Source organism: Scyliorhinus torazame, chromosome 8 (genome assembly GCF_047496885.1).
Source record: "Scyliorhinus torazame isolate Kashiwa2021f chromosome 8, sScyTor2.1, whole genome shotgun sequence".
In the NCBI taxonomy this organism is placed as follows: Eukaryota; Metazoa; Chordata; class Chondrichthyes; order Carcharhiniformes; family Scyliorhinidae; genus Scyliorhinus; species Scyliorhinus torazame.
The window spans coordinates 242,536,556-242,561,859 of NC_092714.1; the positions used below are offsets into that span (position 1 = coordinate 242,536,556).

Sequence of the window (25,304 nt, forward strand, 5' to 3'; positions counted from 1 at the left end):
TTCTTAGGTTTTATTATACTGAATATCTTTACTAGATGTTCCAACATGTTGTCATCCCTGCTGTGAAAAACTTGAAAATGTTAACTTCAAAGATTGTTATACTGTACTTATTAAACATTTAAGACAAAGCAGTGAAGTCTTCGAGAAATAAAATTACAAAAGTTGCAATCAAATGCTTTATTGAAACCATGCACATTTCAAATATGTTCCAGGTGTAAAAAAAATCATGCATTTGTAAATGCTGGTCTGCACAAAGATCAACAATCTAAATTAGGATGTTTACTTTCATTATAAGTGGAGGGTTGCGCATATTCAACTGTGAAGATTATGTCCCATACAATATTTGCAATGTTATTCAGAAAAGTCGTTTTAGCCTACAAAGCTCTTCACAGCTGCATGTAAGTTTGACAAGATTACATTGTTAATATGTATGGTTTAACTACATATACACCAACCACCACAGATTGGGGTACACAAGCCTGACATTAGATACTTAAGGAAGCATGATACACAATTATAACCTTGCCACCTCCATAAAAGTACTTCTATGCCTGCTGCATACAAAGTCATGCCAGTGAGCAGAATCAGTTTATTCAAACTTTTAAAGTTTCAATAGCATTACTTGTATATTTAAAAAGTAGAGTTTTGGCACTAAAATAAAGTGCAACTATCAAGATGTTTTGTGATAGTTCTTCATGCACAATATCTTGTGCAATACCCCAGCAATAAAATAGGAAAATAAAATGAAAGCTACCCTCAAATATCACATTACATTTTGAAAAGGTTATTAATACAAGAAAAAAAAGCAATGGCCATATTTGCACTTATTGCTTAACAGAAGTCAGTAATGAAAGTTTTATGTACAATCACCCCTATACTGTACTCTACACTAGAAAGAAAAACACCAGTTTGAAAAAATTTGCAGTCCCAAAGTTGCACTTACATATACAACTATTTTAAGGAAAACACCCAGCTCAAATTCAGCGGTCGTGAGCAATTGTTGCTAATCCTTAGAGCCTGATCTAGACCTAGACATTGATCTAGATCGGGACCTAGATACTGATCTAGAACAAGAGTTGGGGGGAGATGCATTTTCTGATCCTGGCAATGATTTGACTGGTGACATAGTAAGAGGCACTTCTCTTGATCTTGAGCGGGACTTTGAACGTGAACGAGACATTGATTTAGCATCTCCTTTACCATTTACTTGAGGGGATCTACGTTTGCTGTGAGATTTATCATTCAATTCAGATTTCGATTTACTTGGAGACCGGGAACGAGAGCCCTTATCAGACATGACTTTGGAGTTACATCTTGACCTAGATTTCCTTTCTGGAGACTTTGATTTGGACCTCGAACGATCCTTGCTATGTGACCTGTAATCAGAAATACAAAACAAAAAGTTATCACTGAATTTTAAAGCATCCGTTTTCTGCATAATAAATTTAGCAAGTCAGACAGTTGCAAGATATTAGACAAAAATCCAAATCAAATAGAATGTAAATGACTTGCAATAGTTAAATACAGCAGGTAGAGACTCTGCACAAAGATATAGATAAGTTAGGTGAGTGGGCAAAAATATGGCAGATGGAGTATAATGTGGAAAACGTGGAATTGTCCACTTTTCAGGAAGAGTAGAAAAGTAGTATATTTAAATGGAGCGAAATTGCAGAACTCGGTGGTAGAGGTGCCTGGTTCGCAAGTCACAAATAGTATGCCGATACAACAAGTGATCAGGAAGACAATGGAATGTTGCCATTTATTGAAAGGGTAATGGAATACGAAAGTAGGGAAGCTTTACTGCAGCTGCACTGGCATTGGTGAGACAACATCTGGAATACAAGTGTACTGTTTTGGTTTCATTATTTGAAAAATATGGAATTGCTTCGGATGCATCCAGGGATTCACAACCTATCGAAAAGACAGAGGGGGCAGGTTTGCCTTGTTAATTAGGAATGAAATTAAATCAATAGCACTAAACGACATAGGGTCAGATGATGTGGAGTCTGTGTGGGTAGAGTTGCGGAACCACAAAGGCAAAAAAAACATAATGGGAGTTATGTACAGGCCTCCTAACAGTGGTCAGGACCGGGGGCACAAAATGCACCACGAAATAGAAAGTGCATGTCAGAAAGGCAAGGTCACAGTGATCATGGGGGACTTCAATATGCAGGTGGACTGGGTAAATAATGCTGCCAGTGGACCCAAGGAAAGGGAATTCATTGAATGTTTACAGGAGGGCTTTTTGGAACAGCTGGTGATGGAGCCCACGAGGGAACAGGCCATTCTGGACTTAGTGTTATGTAATGAGCCAGACTTGATTAAAGATCTTAAAGTAAGGGAACACTTAGGAAGCAGTGATCATAATATAGTAGAATTCAATCTCCAATTTGAAAGAAAGGTAGAATCAGATGTAAAGGTGTTACAGTTAAATAAAAGTCTGTAACTACAGGGGCATGAGGGAGGAACTGACGAAAATTGACTGGGTGCAGAGCCTAGTGGGAAAGACAGTAGAACAGCAATGGCAGGAGTTTCTGGGAGTAATTGAGGACACAGTACAGAGGTTCATCCCAAAGAAAAGAAAGGTTATCAGAGGGGGGATTAGGCAGCCATGGCTGACAAAGGAAGTTAGGGAATGCATCAAAGCAAAAGAGAAAGCCTATAATGTGGCAAAGAGTAGTGGGAAGTCAGAAGGTTGGGAAGGCTACAAAAATAAACAGAGGATAACAAAGAGAGAAATAAGGAAAGAGAGGATCAAATATGAAGGTAGGCTAGCCAGTAACATTAGGAATGATAGTAAAAAGTTTCTTTAAATACATGAAAAACAAACGGGAGGCAAAAGTAGACATTGTGCCGCTCCAAAATGACGCTGGTAATCTAGTGATGGGAGACAAGGAAATAGCTGAGGAACTAAATAAGTACTTTACGTCAGTCTTCACAGTAGAAGACATGAGTAATATCCCAACAATTCAGGAGAGTCGGGGGCAGAGTTGAATATGGTAGCCATCACAAAGGAGAAAGTGCTAGAGAAACTAAGAGGTGTAAAAATTGATAAATCTCCAGGCCCAGATGGGCTACATCCTAGAGTTCTAAAGGAGATAGCTGAAGAAATAGTGGAGGCGTTAGTTATGATCTTTCAAAAGTCACTGGAGTCAGGGAAAGTCCCAGAGGATTGGAAAATCGCTGTTGTAACCCCCCCGTTCAAGAAGGGAACAAGGAAAAAGATGGAAAATTATAGGCCAATTAGCCTAACCTCGGTTGTTGGCAAGATTCTAGAATCCATTGTTCAGGATGAGATTTCTAAATTCTTGGAAGTGCAGGGTCGGATTAGGACAAGTCAGCATGGATTTAGTAAGGGGAGGTCGTGCCTGACAAACCTGTTAAGAGTTCTTTGAAGAGATAACAAATAGGTTAGACCAAGGAGAGCCAATGGATGTTATCTATCTTGACTTCCAAAAGGCCTTTGATAAGGTGCCTCACGGGAGACTGCTGAGTAAAATAAGGGCCCATGGTATTCGAGGCAAGGTACTAACATGGATTGACGATTGGCTGTCAGGCAGAAGGCAGAGAGTTGGGATAAAAGGTTCTTTTTCGGAATGGCAACCAGTGACGAGAGGTGTTCCGCAGGGTTCAGTGTTGGGGCCACAGCTGTTCTCTTTATATATTAACGATCTAGATGACGGGACTGGGAGCATTCTGGCTAAGTTTGCCGATGATACAAAGATAGGTGGAGGGGCAGGTAGTATGGAGGAGGTGGGGAGGCTGCAGAAAGATTTAGACAGTTTAGGAGAGTGGTCCAAGAAATGGCTGATGAAATTCAACGTGGGCAAGTGCGAGGTCTTGCACTTTGGAAAAAATAGAGGCATGGACTATTTTCTAAACGGTGACAAAATTCATAATGCTGAAGTGCAAAGGGATTTGGGAGTCCTAGTCCAGCATTCTCTAAAGGTAAACTTGCAGGTTGAGTCCGTAATTAAGAAAGCAAATGCAATGTTGTCATTTATCTCAAGAGGCTTGGAATATAAAAGCAGGGATGTACTTCTGAAGCTTTATAAAGCATTAGTTAGGCCCCATTTAGAATACTGTGAGCAATATTTGGCCCCACACCTCAAGAAGGACATACTGGCACTGGAGCGGGTCCAGCGGAGATTCACACGGATGATCCCAGGAATGGTAGGCCTAACATACGATGAACGTCTGAGGATCCTGGGATTATATTCATTGGAGTTTAGGAGGTTGAGGGGAGATCTAATAGAAACTTACAAGATAATGAATGGCTTAGATAGGGTGGACGTAGGGAAGTTGTTTCCATTAGCAGGGGAGACTAGGACCCGGGGGCACAGCCTTAGAATAAAAGGGAGTCACTTAGAACAGAGATGAGGAGAAATTTCTTCAGCCAGAGAGTGGTGGGTCTGTGGAATTCATTGCCAGAGGGCGGTGGAGGCCGGGACGTTGAGTGTCTTTAAGACAGAAGATAAATTCTTGATTTCTCGAGGAATTAAGGGCTATGGAGAGCGGATAAATGGAGTTGAAATCAGCCATGATTGAATGGTGGAGTGGACTCGATGGGCCGAATGGCCTTACTTCCGCTCCTATGTCTTATGGTTTTATGGTCTTATAGGACCCAATTCTTTTTTTTTTCCAATTAAGGGCAATTTAGCGTGGCCAATTCACCTACTCCACACATCTTTTTGGGTTGTGGAGGTGAGACCTACACAGACACGGGGAGAACGTGCAAACTCCAATTGGACAGTAACCCAGGGCTGGGATTGAACCCGGGTCCTCGGCGCTGTGAACCAAGGGTTCCAAGTTGACTACTATTCAACAGTTCTCAGTGACATATAAAGTACTATACCCGGTAAAAAGGGGAGATGAAATTTAGCCCTGAAAGCTACCCCAACATTACTGCTGCTGAACAATAATAACTATTCAGATAAGCAAGATCCCAAATGGCACCCAGCAGGTTACATAATACAGCAAAAATCCCCAAAGGGAGATTAGGCAAAACATCATAATTGAGCCTAATGAACAGTTGATGTTGTAATTCACAAATGTAGAGGAGGCGAGCAGGAGAAATACTTGAAGACATCAGAAGTAACAATTAGTTAACTGGAGGAAAAACAAGGCTATTTCCATATTCACTTGTACATGCATACTTCGCACCTGTACCAGTTATAAATGAACCAGCACACATCTACCCAAGTCCACAATAATTATGTTCCCATGCTAACTGTCAAGGTCTAAATTCTCAACCACTCACATTGATTACAAATTAGTGAAACAAATAAAGTACAGAATAGCGAGACAGAAAGGGCATGCAAAATAGTTTTGTGGCAAACTTCAAGAACTCTTAAATCTACTGTGTTTGATGCAACATTTGGAATTAAGTATCCTTCTTCTGGCAAGGTACGAAACATCAATTCCACAAATGATTTCTGAATATATTATTTTATTAAACATCCCAACTGTTCTCGTGTCTCGACTCTCCTGAACAGCTGACAAATTGAGAATAGGGATTTATAATTAACTACATAAATAATCCCACCTCTTCACCTACTGCACCCCAAAAAAGATGAAAAAGTGGAACGCTCAAAGGTCAATGTTAGAAAACAACCATTAGCACCCCGTTTCCCTGGGTTTCTGTGGCTATGACTCAGCTTTCATTCTCGCTCCACAGTATAAATATTTCCCACTTTCTCTGTCTTTAGTTTCGACAAAGGGTCATCTGGACTCGAAACGTTAGCTCTTTTCTCTCCCTACAGATGCTGCCAGACCTGCTGAGATTTTCCAGCATTTTCTCTTTTAGAAAACAGCTGTCTATTTTGGACTGCATGGTGTCCAGCCTTGGGCATATTATTTTTATTTGGTAGCCGAACAGGCCTATTCCCTAAGCAACTGCTAAGGACAGAAGGTGCACTGATTACAACGACAGTGCCAAACCCAAAAGTCTATAAAATCAAGAAGGGGCAACCAACAATAAGATCACAAGTGAGACCGAGTTTGTTGGATTTTAAGTCAGACTGCCAGAGTTCAGGGTTGCATGTGACATACCCATACTCTATTGGATTTACTAGAATTCTACTCATGGCCCCAACGTTGTGTTAGATTAGATGATCGAAACAGGTATGTATTATAAAAGCAAATTACTGTGTTGGAAATTTGAAATAAAACCAGAAAATGCTGGAAACACTCAGCAGGTCTGACAACATTTGAGGAGAAAAATATAACATTTGGGGTCCTGACCCTATATCAGAAATGAGTTTCTTTTTTGGTGGGGGGGGGGGGGGGGGTGTCACATGACATGAGCACAGCAGTGGTTGCATTTTTGCGAGCTCTGGCTTTGCTCACCTTTTAATCAGTCTTCTCATCCTTGTGCACATTTCTTTTTTGTAATTTGTTGGTTTATATAGTCTACACTATGTCCTGAGAATTGTTGCCCCGTGCTTTTTGCACTGCAGAGGCGAGTTTAAATGTTTTAATCCTCGCTTGCTCATGGCGGCTGGAAGGAGTTAGGGTGGCCCTGCCTTTAGTGGCACGGCTGCTTTTGAGCGGGCTCCTGCCCTGACGGTATGGTGTGCATCGACAGATGATGGCTGCCAAGGAAGATGTTGTTTTGGCTGAAAATCTCGGCTTCAAGGTACAGGTCGTCAAGGCCCAATACCGAGGGGCAGGGTGTTTTTATGGAGGCACACGAGGATGTCCTGGTGGGAGCCCTCCATGCTGATGGAGGAGGGAGAGGGGGAAAAACAGGAGAGGAATACTGCGGAGTCTGGTGCTCGAGGTGAGGCGGTGGAGACGTACCCAGCTGAGTTCCAGAGTTGGTTGCCATGTCTTGGGTATCTCGATCTCGAGGCTGGGCAAATTTAATTTGATGGGAGTACATCTAACCCAGTCTTTGAGGCCTGCGGTTAGTGTGGCCTTCTAACCCCTGTTCCTGTTCCAGATGTTGATCTTGAGAGGTTGGGGATGGCTGAACCGGTCGAGTCATACCCCGCCCAGATGTGAGACGGCATGGTGGAAGTAATGGTGTCTCGGTCATTGGATTCCTCGGGAGATCCTGAAGCGTGCTCATTGATCTTGATCCTGCCTCATCCTTGATTTTGGCTTTCTTTGTGCGCAAGTGAAGTAATTTTTATCCTGCGGATTGCCTTGCATTTCTGTATCTTGGTTATTATCGTGAACTTTGTTCCCTGTTGATCATATTATCTGCTTGATGTTATTTTTTCCCCCCCATTTACAGGGAAGTGAATAATGTTGGTATGATGGCCTGTACTGTTGATTATCCTGATTAAACAAGTTCATATCATGTTAAGCCGAATGTTGAATAAAGGATTTGTCCAGTTTTTATTCTTTATCCTAAAATGTATTTGGGCCTTATATCGTCTGACAATCCAATTTTTTCCCTCTACATTTTCTTTTCATTTGGATTCAGAACAACCGTGCCTCTTTCTTTTTAGGCCCAGGCAGACTTCATGTTATCCTGACAAGGACTGGATTATATTTGACTCTTCTTTTGGGTCGAGTCAGTCTTTTCTCCCGAATTGGGTTCCCATCTTTGGCTGTTTTTGTTGCTGTTACGGCTTCATTAAGGTCAAGGCTTATCCATTATAGGATGGTAGTTCCCATGATCCGGCTGGATGTCCCCTCTCCAGGTCTTCTCCTTTTCTCTGGGTAGGTATGGTATTATTTCTGGTGCAGCTTGGCCTGGTGGAGTGGTTGGGGAGAGCCTTGGGGAGAAGGGGCTGGCTTTCCCACCCAGGGTGCTCGCGATTTGGGCGTCTTGACAGTTCTTCTTCCTCGGTGCTACAGCCATTTTGTATATCCTTTCTTGCTGGGGGGGGGGGGCGGGGGGGGAGGGGGGGTGCCTGCATGTGTGTGTGTGTGTGGGGAAGGGGTGTCTGTGTTTGTGGGGGTGTGCTTGTGTGTCTCGGCAGGATGCAAGAGTTGGGGCTGCATGCATGTTCCTGGCGGCAGGTCCTCCTGAGATTTGTTTTGTGACGGTGCTGAACTAGACCAGGCCCAGCCCCATGACCGGTATCCGTTGTCCCAAAGGAATGGGGGTGCTCTGTCTCAGGGAGCCCGGTTTGGCTGGACCTGGCACCCAGGTGGTCAATGACTTTAGGATGGACCAAGCATTGTGCCCAAGAACCCCCTCCCCCAGGTAGGAAAGAGGTCCCCTGTGGTTCCGTTAATAGGCTCTGAGCCATTTTGGAATACCTCAGGTAGTCAGGTTATCCGAGCGATTCGTTCCGATAGCTCCTGTTCTTTCTCTTCATCCTTTTCTGAGACACCCCAGAGGTGTGGATTCTGTTATGTCCCTCATTTTGCACTTATTTTTTTACCCCCCCACCCCCCGAGCTACTTGTGATTATGCCAAGATGACGGGCGGATGTCAATGCTATGGTTAATTGAGTGGGCCTATAGTAGCTTTACTCCTTTTTCTTGAATGGTCCAGGTTGTCAGGGTGGGTTCCCTGGTACTGGGGATGGGGGGGCTGGCCCTCGTCTCTGGGACAGGGTCCCCGTTTCGGGCTGGGATCTAATGATCGCCTTCTTAACCTTGGGATTCAAGTACTTCCGGTGGCGATCGCGAACGGAGCGACCGCAGCAAAGACGCTCCCGCACAGCCACAAAATCATAGCTTTTTGGGGGGGGGTTCCCGGGAATTTTCACAAAAAAAAAAATCCTTAGGCCCCGCGAATTCGGCCCTGCCCAGGTGCCAAAGCTCCGATCCACGGAGCTGGAGAGGGAGGGGAAAAAAAAGGAGACTGGTCCCGGTGAGCTGCACGTGGAGGAGGAGTGGGAATCGCTCAGAAACGGCCTGAAAGTCAGAGCACGGAGAGGATCACAAGGACAAAATAAGAATTTTTAAATTCAACCTTCCTTGTTCCGCTCCTGCAAATTTTTTTTTTTTAAAAAAAGAAAAACTTTCAGAAAAAAAAAGAAATTGTTTTTTATTTTAAAAGGAAGACAGACAGAAATATGCTTCCAAATAATAAATTGAGGGGACGGCGAGATGTAAGAAGGAACAGCAGCGAAGGCGAAGGAAAAAAGCAGGCGCTGCGGCCGCGCAGGCAGACGACCCCACGGGCGAGGCGGAGGTTCAGGTGAATCAGGAAGCGGAAAAGCTGGCGGGCCGAGCGGGAACAGGACCCGGCGACCATCCCCCACACAGGGGGAGGAATGGAGAAGTGTGTTGAAAACAGAAATAAACGCCATAAAGGAGGAGATCAAAACGGAGATAAATGCCATGAGGGAGGCACTCAGGACGGAGCTCCGCACAATGATGAAGCAGATGCTGGCGGAGACAACAGAAAAAATGCAGCGAATCATCAACGGCCTGGAAAGGAAGGTGGAGGTGCAGGAGAAAACTATTCAGGAGTTGGAGAGGGCCACTTCGGACCAGAGCGACAGGATGGTAACTCAGGAAACAGAGGTGAAAAAGCTGGTAATGACCCAGGGGAGCCTAAGAGAGAAAGTGGAGGACCAGGAAAATAGGTCCAGACGGCAGAATGTTAAAATAGTGGGTCTGCCAGAGGGGATGGAGGGCAGAGATCCAACAGGCTACGTCACCCAAATGCTGGGCAAGCTAGTGGGAAGGGAGAAGTTTCCAAACGCCCCAGAAATCGACAGGGCGCACAGGTCGCTCCAACCCAGGCCCAAAGCTGGGGAGCAGCCCAGAGTGATTATCGTGAAGCTGCACAGGTTTCAAGACAGGGAAAAAAATCCTAAAGTGGGCCCAGCAGACGAAAGCGAGCACGTGGGAAGGGACGACCACAAGGGTGTATCAGGACATTGGGGCGGACCTGGCCAAAAGAAGGGCTGAATTCAACAGGGCCAAATCAGCACTCTACAAAAGTAATGTGAAATTTGGGATGTTATTCCCGGCCAAACTCTGGGTAACATTTATGGGGAAGGAGCTGTTTTATAACACCCCGGCGGCAGCGGAGGAGGTCGTTACAGCAAACAAACTGGGGGAGGGACAGCCACAACGGCCATCATGAAAGCGACGGGGATGGAAAAGAAAGGAAGAATCGGAACAAAGAACAGCGGGCAGACCACAAACAGAGACAATAAGACCACGAACTGTACACAGGTGTTGGTGCACTGTGCGGGACTGTGCTGACTTGTTCCCGGGCTCGTTCCACCTCTCAATGCAATTGGGGGGGGGGGGAGCGAAGCAAGGTGAAAAAGGCGGACAGGAGGGCGAGACAAGGGCTAGCAAAAGGAAGGTAAAACAGGACCAGAACAGGGCAAGTGCTGGGAGGGGGGCCACCGTGCTAGCAAGGAGGGCTAACACGGGAGGGCAGGAAGAAAGGAGGGCCGCGGCGCGCTTCTCAGGGGAGAGGGAGCGCCTGGCACAAAGAGAAGGGGGGGGGGGGGGCACGGCAGAAGGGGGTGGGGGGGAAGAACACAGAGGGGGGGGGGGGTGGGGGAGGACAGAGGAACAGGGAATAAGGGGTGGAGGGGGAGAAAAGTCAGGGGGAGAGCGCAGAACAAAAGAGAAGCAAAGGGAAGGGTGAGGTAGATAAGCAGCACGAACACAGGCCTCGGCAGGCATGGAGCAGGGCGAGGAACCAAGACAGAGCCACAAACAGCCACTCGGGAGGGCTTCAGGACGAAGGGAGACCCTGGAGTGCAGGGGCGCAGCCATGTGGCGTACACACAGCTGGCGGCCATGGTTGGTGCCCCCTGGACAAAAGGAAACCCTGGAGCCCGACCTCACGGTGAGAGCGGTGACCGTGACCTTTTTGTACGGCCCCCTAACGAAGGGAAACCCTGGAGGGCAGGGGTGCATCCACCAGTAAGTATGTGTGACCCCGCAGGACCGGGAGGGCGTCAAAAGCCCCCCACCAGGATTGTTACCTGGAGCGTAAGGGGGCTCAACAGCCCGGTCAAAAGATCCAGAGTCTTCACCCACCTAAGAAGCCTGAAAGCAGAAATAATCTACCTACAAGAGACGCACCTGAGGGAGAAGGACCGACGGCTGGTAAGGAAGGGCTGGGTGGGACAGACATACCACTCGTGCTACGGGACGAGGGCTAGGGGAGTAGCAATATTAATTAGTAAGAGGACGAGGTTTACGGAAACCAAGACAGTTACGGACCCAGGGGGACGGTACGTCATGGTCAGCGGTGTCCTGGAAGGGGCACCGGTCGTACTGGCAAATGTATAAGCTCCCAACTGGGACGACACAGAATTCATAAAGAAGTCCCCGACCTTGACACACACCGACTGATCATGGGGGGCAACTTCAACTGTGTACAGGACCCACTGACGGACCGATCAAACCCCAGAGCAGGGAAAAAGACTGGCAGGCTAGGGAACTAGGAGCATTTATGGAGCAGGTGGGGGCAGTGGACCCATGGAGATTCCTGCACCCGGGAGAGAAGGAATTTTCATACTTCTGACAAGTACACAAGGTATACACCCGCATCGGCTTCTTTGCAGTGGGGAAATCGGTGCTTCCAGGGATCACGGGAATGGAGTACTCCGCGATCGTTATCTCTGACCACGCTCCACACTATATGGATGTGAGGTTGGAGACAGGCCGTGCCCAGCGCCCCACGTGGAGGCTGGACACGGACCTCCTGGCCGACAAGGCCTTCTGTCAGAAAACATCGCGGGCCACAGGCGACTACGCGAGTAACAACCAAAACGGGGAGGTCTCACCCTCCACGTTCTGGGAGGCACTGAAGGCCGTGATTAGAGGAGAGATCATAGCCTACAAGGCAAGCAGAGATAGGGAAGAGAGGGTGGCCAGGCAACAACTGGTGGACTCCATCCTGGAAGTCGACAGAAAATACTCAGAGACCCCAACCGTAGGGCTGCTGGCGGAGAGGAAAAAGCTGCAAATGGACTTTAACCTGCTATCCACTAGGAAAGCAGTGTGCCAACTCCGTCAGACACGGGGGACCTGCTACGAACACGGAGACAAGATGGCCGCCTATTGGCTCACCAGCTGAGAAAGCAGGCAGCCACAAGGGAAATAGCGCAGGTAAAGGATAGCAGAGGCAGACTGGTAACAGAACCAAAGGAGGTCAATCGGGCATTTGAGACTTTCTACCGGGGACTGTACACCTCCGAGCCCCCCAACGGGGATGAAACTGTTCCAAGATGGACTGGAACTACCAGTTTTGGGGGAAGACAGATGGGCGGAGCTGGAAGCACCAATAGACCTGGGAGAAATCATGGAGAGCATCAGCTCCATGCAGGCGGGGAAGGCACCGAGACCCGATGGGTTCCTGGCGGACTTCTACAAAACATTTGCACCAGTCCTGGCCCCACACCTAAGGGACATGTTCGCGGACTCACTGGCAAGGGGCACCCTACCCCCAACACTAGCGCAGGCCACAATTTCACTGATACCCAAAAAAGATAAAGACCCGACAGAATGCGGATCATACAGACCTATTTCACTGCTGAACGCGGATGCGAAAATACTCGCAACGGTCCTGGCCAAAAGGCTGAAGGGCTGTGTACCAGAGGTAGTCGCAGAGGACCAAACCGGCTTTGTCAAGGGTAGGCAGCTCACAGAGAACATCAGGCGGCTGCTGAATGTAATAATGACCCCCTCTGGGGAGAGAACACCAGAGGTGATCGTCTCCCTGGACGCAGAAAAGACCTTCGACAGAGTCGAATGGAAATACCTCCGAGGTACTAGAACGGTTTGGGCTAGGAGCGAGGTTCACCGCCTGGGTGAGGCTCTTGTACAACGCTCCCAAAGCGAGCGTCCGAACTAACACCACCAGCTCTAAATACTTCCAGCTGCAGAGAGGAACAAGACAGGCTGCCCCCTGTCCCCACTCTTGTTCACGCTAGCCATCGAACCCCTGGCGATAGCGCTGCGGGACGCGAACAGCTGGAAGGGAATCCGAAGAGGAGACAGAGAGCACAGAGTCTCACTCTATGCAGATGACCTGCTCCTCTATGTTTCGAAGCCACAGGAGGGACTGAAGGCAATACTGCAAATGCTGAAAGAGTTTGGAACCTTCTCGGGCTACAAACGTAACCTGGGCAAAAGCGAGGCATTCCCAGTGAACCCAAACGGGGGAGGGAGAAAGCTGGAGGGGCTCCCGTTCAAAACAGCCCAGAACAGATTCCGCTACCTGGGGATCCAGATAGCCAGAGACTGGACACAGATCCACAAGTGGAACCTGACCAGCCTGGTGGAGGAAGTAAGAAGAGACCTTCAAAGGTGGGGCTCACTCCCACTCTCCCTGGCGGGGAGAGTGCAGACGATCAAGATGAACGTACTGCCAAGGTTCCTCTTCCTGTTTAGATCCATTCCGATCTTCATCCCCAAGGCCTTTTTCCAAAGCGTAGACAGTCTAATCATGGCGTTTGTGTGTGTGTGTGGGGGCGGGGGTGGGGGAAAGAACCCGAGAATCCCAAAACAGACACTTCAAAGAAGGAAAATCAAAGGGGGCTTGGCCTTACCAAACCTACAATACTACCACTGGGCAGCAACGGCAGAAAGAATGAGGGGATCGGTACAAGAACTTGACACAGATTGGGTACAAATGGAGGTGGCATCCTGTAAAGGAACGACCCACCGGGCCCTGGCTACAGCAGCACTCCCATCCCCCTCAACAAGATACACAAGCCCAGTGGCAGCGGCCACGCTGAGAACATGGACCCAGCTCAGACAACACTTCGGGATAACTAAAATGTCTCCCATGGCCCCCATCTGCAGCAATCAGATTCCCCCCAGCCATGCTAGATACCACCTTCAAAAGATGGAGGCGGGACGAGGGCACATTGACGGTCGGGGACTTTGACGTAGGGCACAAACTGGCGACACTAGACGAACTGACGAGGAAGTGGAGGTTAGCAAAAGGACAGGAAATGAGACACCTCCAAATAAAACACTTTCTCCGCAAAGAGACAGCGGGGTACCCCAGAAAGCACACTACTAGAGGACCTGATAGGCACAAGCAACGAGAAGGGGGGGCTATGTGGGAAAATATACGGACAGCTACTGGACAGAGCCTGGACTCCAGTGGACGAGATCAGACATAAATGGGAGGACGAACTGGGGACAGAGGTAGGATGGGGACTCTGGAGCGAAGCACTGAGCAGGGTGAACACCTCCTCCTGCGCATGGCTAAGCCTAATGCAGCTCAAAGTGGTGCACAGAGCGCACCTGACCAGAACCCGAATGAGCAGGTTCTTCCCGGAGGTGGAGGACAAATGTGAGCGGTGCCAGAGGGGCCCAGCCAACCACACCCACATGTTTTGGGCTTGCCCCAAGCTTGCTGGGGTCTGGACAGCCTTCTCCGAGGCAATGTCCAAGGTTGTGGGGGTGAGAGTAAAGCCATACCCAATAGTGGCAAGCTTCGGGGTATCAGAGCAGCCAGAGTTACACATGGGGAAGGGGGCCAACGCCCTTGCTTTCGCTTCCCTAATCGCACGCCGGAGAACGGGGAAGGGGGAGGAACCATAGACCGATCCAGAGGGCAATGAAAGGCATATAGGATCAGTTAAACGAAGGACAAACTAAACCGGTGTATAATAAAGGAAATTAGCGCAGGTGATAAAAATATGATGTGTATATATACAACTGTTTATAAATATGAGAAATGCCAATAAAAATATATATTTTTTAAAACCCTGGGCCTCATGGTTATTGGCCCAGTGGCCTGTTCCTTCTTTGGGCCTGGGATCCAGTGGATGGGGTTTGGTAGCTCGGGTCTTTGTTCCTTACTCTTTGCTTTTTTCTTAATTTTCTAAGAGACACCCTGGGTTTGAGATTTCCTTGGACTTGTGATACCTGTCCTCTCCTTTTGGTTATATGATGGTTCTCTGCTGTGTCCTGGGCCTGGAATGGAGTTTGATTGTGTTGTAGATTTCAGTCTAATCCCCCCTTAGCTGGGGTTCCCAGGGTTTTTTATTCCTATCATTATGTTTCTTTGAAGCTATGGGTGTGATACAACTCTGTGCTGTTGGCTATATCCTGCTTTGGTGCAGACGGATCACAGGCCAGTGGAGGGACTCAATCAGTCTTATTTGATCCTATATTTGCACTGACTTCTGTTGTGTGCTGTACCTGCTTTGCATTAATACCTATAGCTTTTTACTCTTTTTCTTTTGTTTTGATGTGATAATTGTAAAAAAAAACACAAACGTCAATAAACATGCGTTTAAAAAATCAGTTTCTACCATTTTGTATCAATATCAATTGAAAGAACAATTTCTGTAAAGTTAAAAAGCTTGATAGACCCAACGTACATTGGATACATAATTTTCCACGCAACAACAAAATCTAGCCCACACAGTCATTCAATAACTTACCGAGAACGGGATCGGCTCTTTGATGCGCTACCAGATCTGCTTCGACTGCTCCTACGACTTCTACTGCGAGAATGCCGACGACTTCGAGACCTAGATCTGTGAATTAAAAGATTACTAGAAAGCAATATGGCTACCCGCAATAACTGGGGTGTCTTTTTTTTTGCCAGTTGATTTATGTTGAAACATGCACCTCAGCTCAATTTTCTCCATAATCATATTTTCTGCTTGAGGACAGAAAGTTTGGCAAAAACGTAATCCCCACATTTATACCCAGATCAGTTTAAACATTGAATGGACAAGGAAGCTCACAACATGCCGCTGAAGTATACAGATCTCACAGACCAAAGTTAAACTGGTGTTCTGATGTAAAGCCAGTCATTCACAGCTAGAGGCGAGCACCGCCATTGACTTCAAGTGCCCAAGAAAGAGGTTACATTTTGAACAGGTACCAGAGCAAATTATTTCCAATGAATATTAATTATTAGTTTATGTGGTTTTCCAGCCTTAAAAAGGCTATCCCACTATGAGAAGAAAATGTTTCCAGTGGTAGCCACAGCACCATGAAACAAAATATCCAGACTTGGAGAAGTGTTTAAATGCACAGAGTTGCAATAACATAGTGACTTTAATCATGACCTTAGTTTTGAAAGTGAGTCACTATTGTAATATAGGAAACTCAGTAGCCAATTTTCATAATACGCTGCTACAAACAGCAATGTGATAATGACTAGATAACCAGCTTTTGTGACGCTGGTTTGAGGGATAAATATTGAGCAGGATATTGGAGAGAACTCCCTTACTCTTTGAATATGCCATGTGATCTTTCAATTCTGTGCGAAAAGGCAGGGATTTGTTTTAACATCCTGTTTGAAAGTTTACACTTCAGACATTTAAACACCATCAATAACGCACTGGCACATCAGATTAATATCGTGCTCAAATCTCAGGCGGGTTGGTCTGAATCCACCAGTTTTTGACTCAAGACTCGATCATTATACCCACTAAACAGCTGTTTATCTACAGCTACCAAATCCAGAAATTTACATTTATAATCTAGGTAAGACTTCAATGCAGCATGGGGGCAGGGGAGAGGGGCTGCATTTTTCAGAAGACATTAAAGCAAGACTACTTTCTCAGGCAGACAAAAAGAAAATGGCACAAGAAAACAGCTCAGTGCCCAAAACAAAATTTCCTCCAACCAAGCAGATTTCCTGGTCATTTAACTCATCTAAAATACTGATGCGTGTAAATTGGTTACAATTGGCTACATGATCCTGAGGCTGTGAAAGGCACTAGGAATGCAAGTTTCTTCTTTCAACCAGTCCATGTTCACATCTTTTCAATCGCGTCTCTATCCTAACTACAACACCAAGACTGCCATATCAACAATCCTATCTTGCATAGCTGAAACTTCTATTTTACTGCTTCAATTAAATATTCTCAGCTCCTTTCTTGTCCAGCTTCATTCATTTCCTTCCAACGGTCTGCATTTTCACATTATAGGGAGCTTTCCATGTTTTTGTGGCTCCAAATGCAATATTCCCACGTATTAGCCCCATCTTTTTCAATTTCTAAATGATCCAACATTCCCCTCACCATCTCTCTTAACTGGATTGCCCATTGGCACCACCATTCTGGATGTAGCTGTTCAGAATCTATCTCTGCTGCTTCTCCAGTAATTCATTTCAGTTTACTTGGTTCAGTATATCATCTATCAGCCAGCGTACTCCGAACTTGACAAACTCTTCAAAGCCATATGCTTGTGCATTTCTCCCCTTCTTCTGAAGTCCCTCATATCTTGCCTTTTCCAAACCTCCTCAACATTGGGAGGAAAAAACATTGAAGGTAAAAACAGGTCAGTCGACATCGGTACGGAAACGTTATGACTGACTGGGGTGTACAAAATTATGAGGGAGATAAGATAGGGTAGATAGGAAGAAACATTCTCCTTAGTAGAAGGGTCAATAACCAGGAGGCATAGATTTATGGTAAGGGGCAAGAGATTTAGAGAGGATTTACGGAAAAACTTTTTCTACCCAGAGGGTGGTGGGAATCTGGAATTTGCTGCCTGAAGAGGCAGGAACCCTTAGAACATTTAAGAATTTAGATGAGCACGTCAAACACCATAGCAAGGGGCTGCAGAATATAGCACAGTGGTTAGCACCGTTGCTTCAGAGCACAAGGGTCCCAGGTCCCATTCCCACTTGGGAGACTGTGCAGAGTCTGCTCTCCGGATGCTCCGGTTTCCTCCCACAAGTCCCGAAAAGCATGCTTGTTAGGCGAATTGGGCATTCTGAATTCTCCCTCAGTGTACTCAAACAGGCACTGGAGTGTGGCGACTAGGGGATTTTCACAGTAACTTTATTGCAGTGTTAATGTCAGCCAACTTGTGACACTAATAATTATTTTTTAAAAAGAAACACCATAACATGCAGCCAGGTGCTGGAAAACGGGATTAGGATAGGTCATCCGTCTAGCAGAGACACGATGGGCCAGAGGGCCTCTTTCTGTGCTGTAAAACTCTATGACTTAGGGTAGAATTCTTCAGAGCTCAAAACATTAACATGTCTTTTCTTTTTAACTGATGTTTCCTGCATCTTGTGTTTTACTCTCAATTCCAGCGACTGATCTTTTGTAAAGTCCCTTCAGATGTTCCACCATGTTAACCCAAACTATATAGGCGGCATTGCTGTGCACAATGTCTCTTGGATTTTATAAACTGATTCTCATAAAGCAGTTACTAAAATTTTGATGGGGCAAACTAATTCCAAAGATGCAGACACTTGCAACTTCATAGGAAGGTTGATCAAGTAAATACTTAACACACTTGCACAGAAAAGAGCACTCACCGCGATCGACTACCGGAGGAAGAGTGTCGATTGCGAGGCCTGTCTTCAACTAATCGAATCTTTCTTGCATTAATTTCAGTACCATCCAACTTGTCCAGAGCCCGTTTCATATCAGAGTAAGACCTGAATTCAATAACTCCTTCATTCATACGCTGCTTATGAGCGTCTGCGTAGGTCACTTCTCCCGCTTGTCTCATGAAATCCTCCAAAGTGGAAATAAAAAGGCAATCAGTCTGTGAACAATGGAACTTCAATGTAAAATATTACCTAGAAAATCATCTGTAATTCCAATACCTACTTTTAGATCTTGCCAGCTGCAACGACTTGAAAGATTTTCAACAATGAGCCTGAACTCTGTTCGGACAGGTGGTCCATATTTCTCCCGCCCATTTCTTCGATATCCATAACCACCACCGCCTTATAAGGTTTAACAGAAAGTCAGTAATCATTTAATTTATGACAACTCCAATATTTTAAATGAAAATAGATTAGAATATTAAGTAAACTCAGTTAATTACAATTTCATACATTTTGTATTTACACTAAATGCTACAATTATGTTACCATGCATGTCTGCATATATTTTGCCAAATATTAAAACTAAATATTACATTATGTACTTACATTCTAGCAGATTTTAGAAGTTTGGTACAACACACATATGGTAACAGGCACCTAGTTCAGATTAACCAGTAATGTCTAACCCTTGGCATCCTCATCACCCAGGGTCTAATGGCAAAGGCAGCTGTCGTCATGGCTTCCATTAGGTCAGCCAAACGCCAAAGGCTACATATTGAAAGGTAAAGCCAAGGTCAATCGGAACGGGCAGACATCTTAGCCTCACTGGATTCTTTCAATTAAAAGATCAAGGTCTCGTTAACAAGGTTTGGATGAACACTTTCATTGTTACACAATTTAAACAACAAAAATACCATTAGAAATTTTTTAAAGCAAATTCAAAAGTTAAACGCAGTTACACGGAGCAAGATATCAAACCACTCACTGCGACCGCCGCCGCCGCCGCCGCCGCCACCACCACCACCATAACCACCGCCATAGCTCCCATCACGACGTGGTCCTCTTGCATGCTCCACGATTATACGCTCACCACAAAGTTCTTTCCCATTCAGTTCATAAACTGCATCATCCGCATCACGTGCATCTTCAAACTCAACAAACCCATACCTGAAGGGAAACAAATCAATTAAAACATGGTACAACTTTCCCATGGCCGACTTGATGAACAGTAACATACAGGCTCCATATCCGTCAGCAATTTCTGTATCCTCAAAATGGACTCGGTTTGATATTTAAAAGTATGTTGATTTAAAATAAGGAATATGAATGAGCTGGAGGAGGGCAGTAGCGTTTGTCCCAAGTACAACTTAAAAAGTCAGTGAACTTAGGTCAAAATTCTTAAGATTTAAAGCGATTTCCTTTTAAAATCAGTACAGTATTAGCTCTCGGACAAGAGGATCCTAAAATTTAGAGTGCAGAAGGAGGCCATTCGGCCCATCGAGTCTGCACCGACCCTTGGAAAGAGCACCGTACCAAAGCCCACGCCTCCACCCTATGCCCGTAACCCAGCAACCCCACCTAATCTTTTTTGGACACTCAGGGCAATTTAGCATGGCCAATCCACCTAACCTACATATCTTTGGACTGTGGGAGGAAACCGGAGCACCCGGAGGAAATCGACACGGACACGGGGAAAACGTGCAGACTCCACACAGACAACGGGGAATCGAACCTGGGACCCTGGAGTTGGGAAGCAACCGTGCTATTGGGAATAGGATCACTTAGTCCTATTCCCCAAACCCATGTATCCAAATAACCATTGCCCTTTTAGAAATCAATATGGAATCTGCTTTCCCCACCATCTCTGGTAGGACAGTTCATATTCCAACACTGCAAATAAATTTGTCCCCAGACATTCCCTTGTTATTTTGACGACTTGATTCGTCAAACTTAAATTTGTGCTCTTTAGTCATTGAGTTTAAGCTCGTGAAAACAATTGTCACTATTTTCAGGGGCAGCACGGTGGCATAGTGGTCAGCACTATGGATTCATAGCACCAGGTTCAATTCCCGGCTTGGGTCACTGTCTGTGCGGAGTCTGCACGTTCTCCCAGTGTCTGCGTGGGTTTCCTCCGGCGGCTCCGGTTTCCTCCCGCAAGTCCCGAAAGACGTGCTATTAGATAATTTGGACATTCTGAATTCTTCCTCTGTGTAGCCGAACAGACGCCGGAATGTGGCAACTCGGGGCTTATCAGTGTTAATGTAAGCCTACTTGTGACAATAAAGATTACTATTATTTTCCGTTACTTAAAAACCCCACATAATGCACATGCTATAATTTCAATGTTCAGAACTACCTGTTTTGCACTTCAGATCAAAAATGCAAGTTTGAGATTAGTGTGGTTCTGTCCAACCACTTCCATAACCCCAGGTTTTGCAACTGGTCAAATACTACACACATTGGGGACTTCCACAAGTTTGAAGACCACAATTTGTTGAAAAAAAACCCTGTGTAACAGTAAAGGCCAGAATGTAAATAAAAAGTGGCCAATTTCGACAATGGAATTGATTATTATCGTGGCTGCCAAAATCCACGCAGAAGCAGACCACTATTTTAATAATTGGCAAATATATTATGAAAGTGGTCACAGGCGTAAAGTTGAATGCAAAAAAAGTTACTCTATACTTCAGAACAAAAATAGCAGTATACTAAACAAAGATGAAGAGGAGGGCTCTTTTTTTTTTTTTTATAAATTGTATTTGTACGGAAATGCATCAACTGCAATTTTCAATATGAAGGGCAGCATGGTGCCACAGTGGTTAGCACTGCTGCTTCACAGTGCCAGGGGTCGAGGTTTGATTCCGGCCTTGGGTGACTATGCGTGGAGTTTGCACATTCTCCCCGTGTCTGTGTGGATTTCCTCAGGGTGCTCTAGTTTCCTCCCACAGTCCAATGATGTGCAGGTTAGGTGAATTTACCATGCTAAATTGCCCCTCGTGTCCAATGGTTGAGTGGGGTTACGAGGATAGGGTCAGGGAGTGGGCCGAGGTAGGGTGCTCTTTCAGCGGGTCGGTGCACTCGATGGGCTGAATAGTATCCTTCTGCACTGTAAGAATTCGATGAAGTCAAACACATTTCAGTCAAAGCAGAGCAAAAATGGAGCAACAAGAAAGCAGAGGTTTATGCAGGATTTGAAAACAGTTTGGATCTTCCCCCAACCCTTGATTCCACATATCTCTCTTCCCACCATTTGTTCTCATGCGCGATTGCCCCCCAACTTTGTTCTTGTGCTCTTTTTCTCTCTACCCGTCACTTGTTCAGACTCTCTCAACCCTACCTTGTTCTCACGTGCTCTCTCCCCACCTTGTTCTCTTGCCGTCCTCTCCCACCACCCCCCCCCCCCCGCAACTGGGTCTCGCGCGCTCTTTCCCTCACCTTCTACTCGTGCACTCTCTACCCCATCTTCTTTTCGCCTGCTCTTTCCATCCACTTTGTTCTCACGCTCTCCAACTTGGTTCTCACGCTCTCCCCCCACATTGTTCTTGCGCGCTCTCTGCCCCCCACTTTGCTCTTGCGCATTCTTCCCATTTTGCTCTTGCGTGCTCTTCCCCACTTTGTTCTCGCGTGCTCTTCCATTTTCCTCTTGCGTGTTCTCTTCCCCCCACTTTGTTCTTGCGTGCTCTTCCCCCCACTTTGCTCGTGTGCTCTCCCCCCACTTTGTTCTCTACAGTCTTCCACCCACTTTCTTCTCGCTTGTTCTCTTCCCCCACTTTGTTCTTGCGAGCTCTGACCCCACTTTTTTTCGTGCGCTCTTCCCCCCTCTTGGTTCTCACGCGCTCTTCCACCCACTTTCTTCTCGCGCGCTCTCCCACCCACTTTCTTCTCACGCGCTCTTCCAGCCATTTTCTTCTCGCGTGCTCTTCCACCCACTTTCTTCTTGCGCGCTCTCTACCCCCCACTTTGTTTTCACGCGCTCTTACCCCCACTTTGTTCTTGCGCGTTCTCTTACCCCCACTTTGTTCTCCACACTCTTCCACCCACTTTCTTTTCGCATGTTCTCTTCCCCCACGCATTTTGTTCTTGCATGCTCTCTTCAACCGCACTTTGTTCTCCCGGATTCTTCCCCCCGACCTTGTTCTCGTGCTCTCCCCGCCATCGTTCTCGCACTATCTCCCCCTTGTTCTCGCACGCTTTTCCCCACCTTGTTCTTGCACACGCTCTTCCCACTTTGCTCTGCCTGCTCCCTCGTTCTTGCGTGCCCTCCCTACCCACCTTGCTCTGCCCTCTCCTCTTACCCACCTTGCTCTCACGCTCTCCACCTTGTTCTCACGCATGCTCTCACCCACCTTGTTCTCACACATGCTCTCACCGCCCACCTTGTTCTCGCACTTGCTTTCCCCACCTTGTTCTTGCTCTCCCCCACCTTGTTCGTGCACTCACCTACCTTGTTCGTGCACTCACCTACCTTGTTCGTGCACTCACTCTTCCCACTTTGCTCTGCCTCTCTGCCCCCTCGCTCTTACACGCACTCCCTACCCACCTTGCTCCTCTTCCCCACCTTGCTCTCACACTCTCTCCCTCACTTTGTTCTCACACATGCTCTCACCCTATCTTGTTCTCACGCATGTTCTCCCCCACCTTGTTCTCGCACTCTCTTCCCCCTCACTCTTGTGCGCACTTCCTACCCACCTTGCTCTGACCACTTTTCCCCACCTCACTCTCACGCATGGTCTCCCCACCTTCCTCTGCTCTCCCACCCACCCTTTACTCTCCACCCCTCTTCTCCTCCCCCTTTACTCCCTCGCTCCTCCCACCTTTACTCTCCTCTCCCTTCTTTAATCACTCATCTCTCCCTCACTCCTCCCACCTTTATTCACCCCCTCTGATCCCAGCTTTCCCATCTTTGCTTTACTCTGCCTGATCCCAGCTTTCCCATCTCCTCCCCCTTTACTCTCCATCTCTGCTCCTAGTTTTCCCATCGCCTCCTCCTCTACTTTCCCTCTCTGATCCCAGTTTTCCCATCTCTGCTTTACTCTGCCTCTGTTCCCAGCTTTCCCATCTCCTCCCCCTTTACTGTCCCTCTCTGATCCAAGCTTTCCCATCTCCTCCCCCTTTACTGTCCCTCTCTGATCCAAGCTTTCCCATCTCCTCCCCCTTTACTGTCCCTCTCTGATCCCAGCTTTCCCATCTCCTCCCCCTTTACTGTCCCCCTCTGATCCCAGCTTTCCCATCCCCTCCCCCCCGCCCACTAGTCTCCAGCCGCTGACTTAACCCCCAAATCGCCACCTCCTGCCGCCATTTTATCCCCAATCCACGCGGCGGCGAGGTGAAGGGAGTCCGGGATTCCCAACCGGCTCCTTCCAGATCCCGTTAACCCCGGGGCGGGTACTCCAGGCCGCAGCAAGTGTGGAGCGAATTGGAGTGAAGCGTGCGGTGAGGCGGCTGTGGGAGGCCGAGGCCGGGTCTCCGACTCCCTCCTCGGCCGGGCCGCCGTGCATCCCTCACCCGTTCTTCAGATCCACCTCCAGCAGCTTCCCGAAACCCTTGAAGAACCTCTCCAGGTCCTTCTCGCGAACTTGGTAGCTCAGCCTCCCAACGTAAACACGCGGCATCGTGTCTATTGACTGGTTTTATTTATTCCCCTCCTCTCCGCCTCCTCCGATCTCAAAGCCGCCGCCGCCTCCGGCCGCCGCTTTATTTCTCTTTGTGCTTCGTCAGTGACGTGGAACCCCGCTCGGCTCTCCCCCCACCACCCCCCCCCTTGGAATTTCGCCGCGTACGTCACCAATAGTTGTGTCTGGCATTGCCGTGCGTCATCACTTTGTGCGCGCTCTGACCACTGGGTATTGTAGTTCGTCCCCACACCTTGCTTGCCGCTTTTCTTTAAACTGACAACGGGTCACCTGGACTCGAAACGTTAGCTCTTTTCTCTCCCTACAGATGCTGCCACACCTGCTGAGATGTTTTAGCATTTTCTCTTTGGTTTCAGATTCCAGCATCCGCAGTAATTTGCTTTTATATTTATTGTTGGTTTTCTTTTTGGAACTGCGGCCCGCAAAGCCATGAAGAAATGGGTCATTGCAGATGCTGGAATCTGAAAAAAAAATTAGAAAATGCTGGATAGGTCTGGCAGCATCTGTGGAGAGAGAAGGGAACTAACTGTCCTTTTGAGTCTGGATGACTCCTTGCCAAAGCAATTTGTCGAAGAAATAGGGCGTGGTATTACAATATCAAATATTTTTAACTTCACACCCACAGAGAACAGCCAACAATTTGCACCTTAAACACTGCTGCTCAATTTCCCATTAAACAACTAGAAAATAGGGGGCAGCACGGTGGCACAGTGGTTCGCACTGCTGCCTCACAGCACTGAGGACCTGGGTTTGATCCCGGCCCCGAGTCACTGTCCGTGTGGAGTTTGCACCTTCTTCCCGTATCTGCATGGGTACATGGATACATAGAAGACAGGAGCAGGCCTTTTGGCCCTTCGCGCCTGCTCTGCCATTTATCACAATCATGGCTGATCATCCAACTCAATAGCCTAATCCTGCTTTCTCTATGCTTTCTCCCCATAGCTTTTGATCCCATTCACCCCAAGTGCTATCTCTAGCTGCCTCTTGAATATATTCAATGTGTTAGCATCAACTATTTCCACAGTAATGAATTCCACAGGCTCACCACTCTTCGGTGAAGATATGTCTCATCTCTGTCTGTGGTGAATGTATTCACCATAATGCATGACACGGTAATCATTGTATCCACCTAATGTAACCTGTGACTTGGAAGTGGTGATACGAGCTGCTTCCAGGTTGAGGCACGATTAATTGGACAAAGACGATAATTGAATCCAACTGAGGCTTTATTGCTATCAGATGTGTGGCATCCCACAGCTGCTGGCGAAATGGCTGCTGGCTGGAGGACACGCATATTTATACACCGCCTCCTGGGTGGAGCCAGCAGGCAGGGACTACCGGCGCAAACAGTGATGACATGGTCCTAGAAGGCTACGATTCGGACAAAGGTTTTTTCATTAGAAATGTGACCCCCGTACTGAATCCGACACAGATGCGGATTCGTTCTTCGGATTTGAGGTTCTTCAGCCCAGCAAATATGACATCCCAATTCGTGAGTTCAGGATGATGCT

The 25,304-nt window shown here is 47.0% G+C and overlaps 1 protein-coding gene across 1 annotated transcript; it reads right to left on the bottom strand.

The window, feature by feature from the left end:
- Positions 1-162: 162 nt before the first annotated feature.
- Positions 163-23,879, bottom strand: LOC140428492 (serine/arginine-rich splicing factor 6-like). The gene is made up of 6 exons (XM_072515029.1): positions 23,666-23,879; positions 19,146-19,327; positions 18,441-18,559; positions 18,143-18,345; positions 15,294-15,389; positions 163-1,376 (listed from the first exon to the last, which is right to left on the bottom strand). Exons 1-6 carry the CDS (start codon positions 23,770-23,772, stop codon positions 1,004-1,006), a joined length of 1,080 nt encoding a protein of 359 aa, XP_072371130.1. The 5' UTR covers positions 23,773-23,879; the 3' UTR covers positions 163-1,003.
- Positions 23,880-25,304: the final 1,425 nt, after the last annotated feature.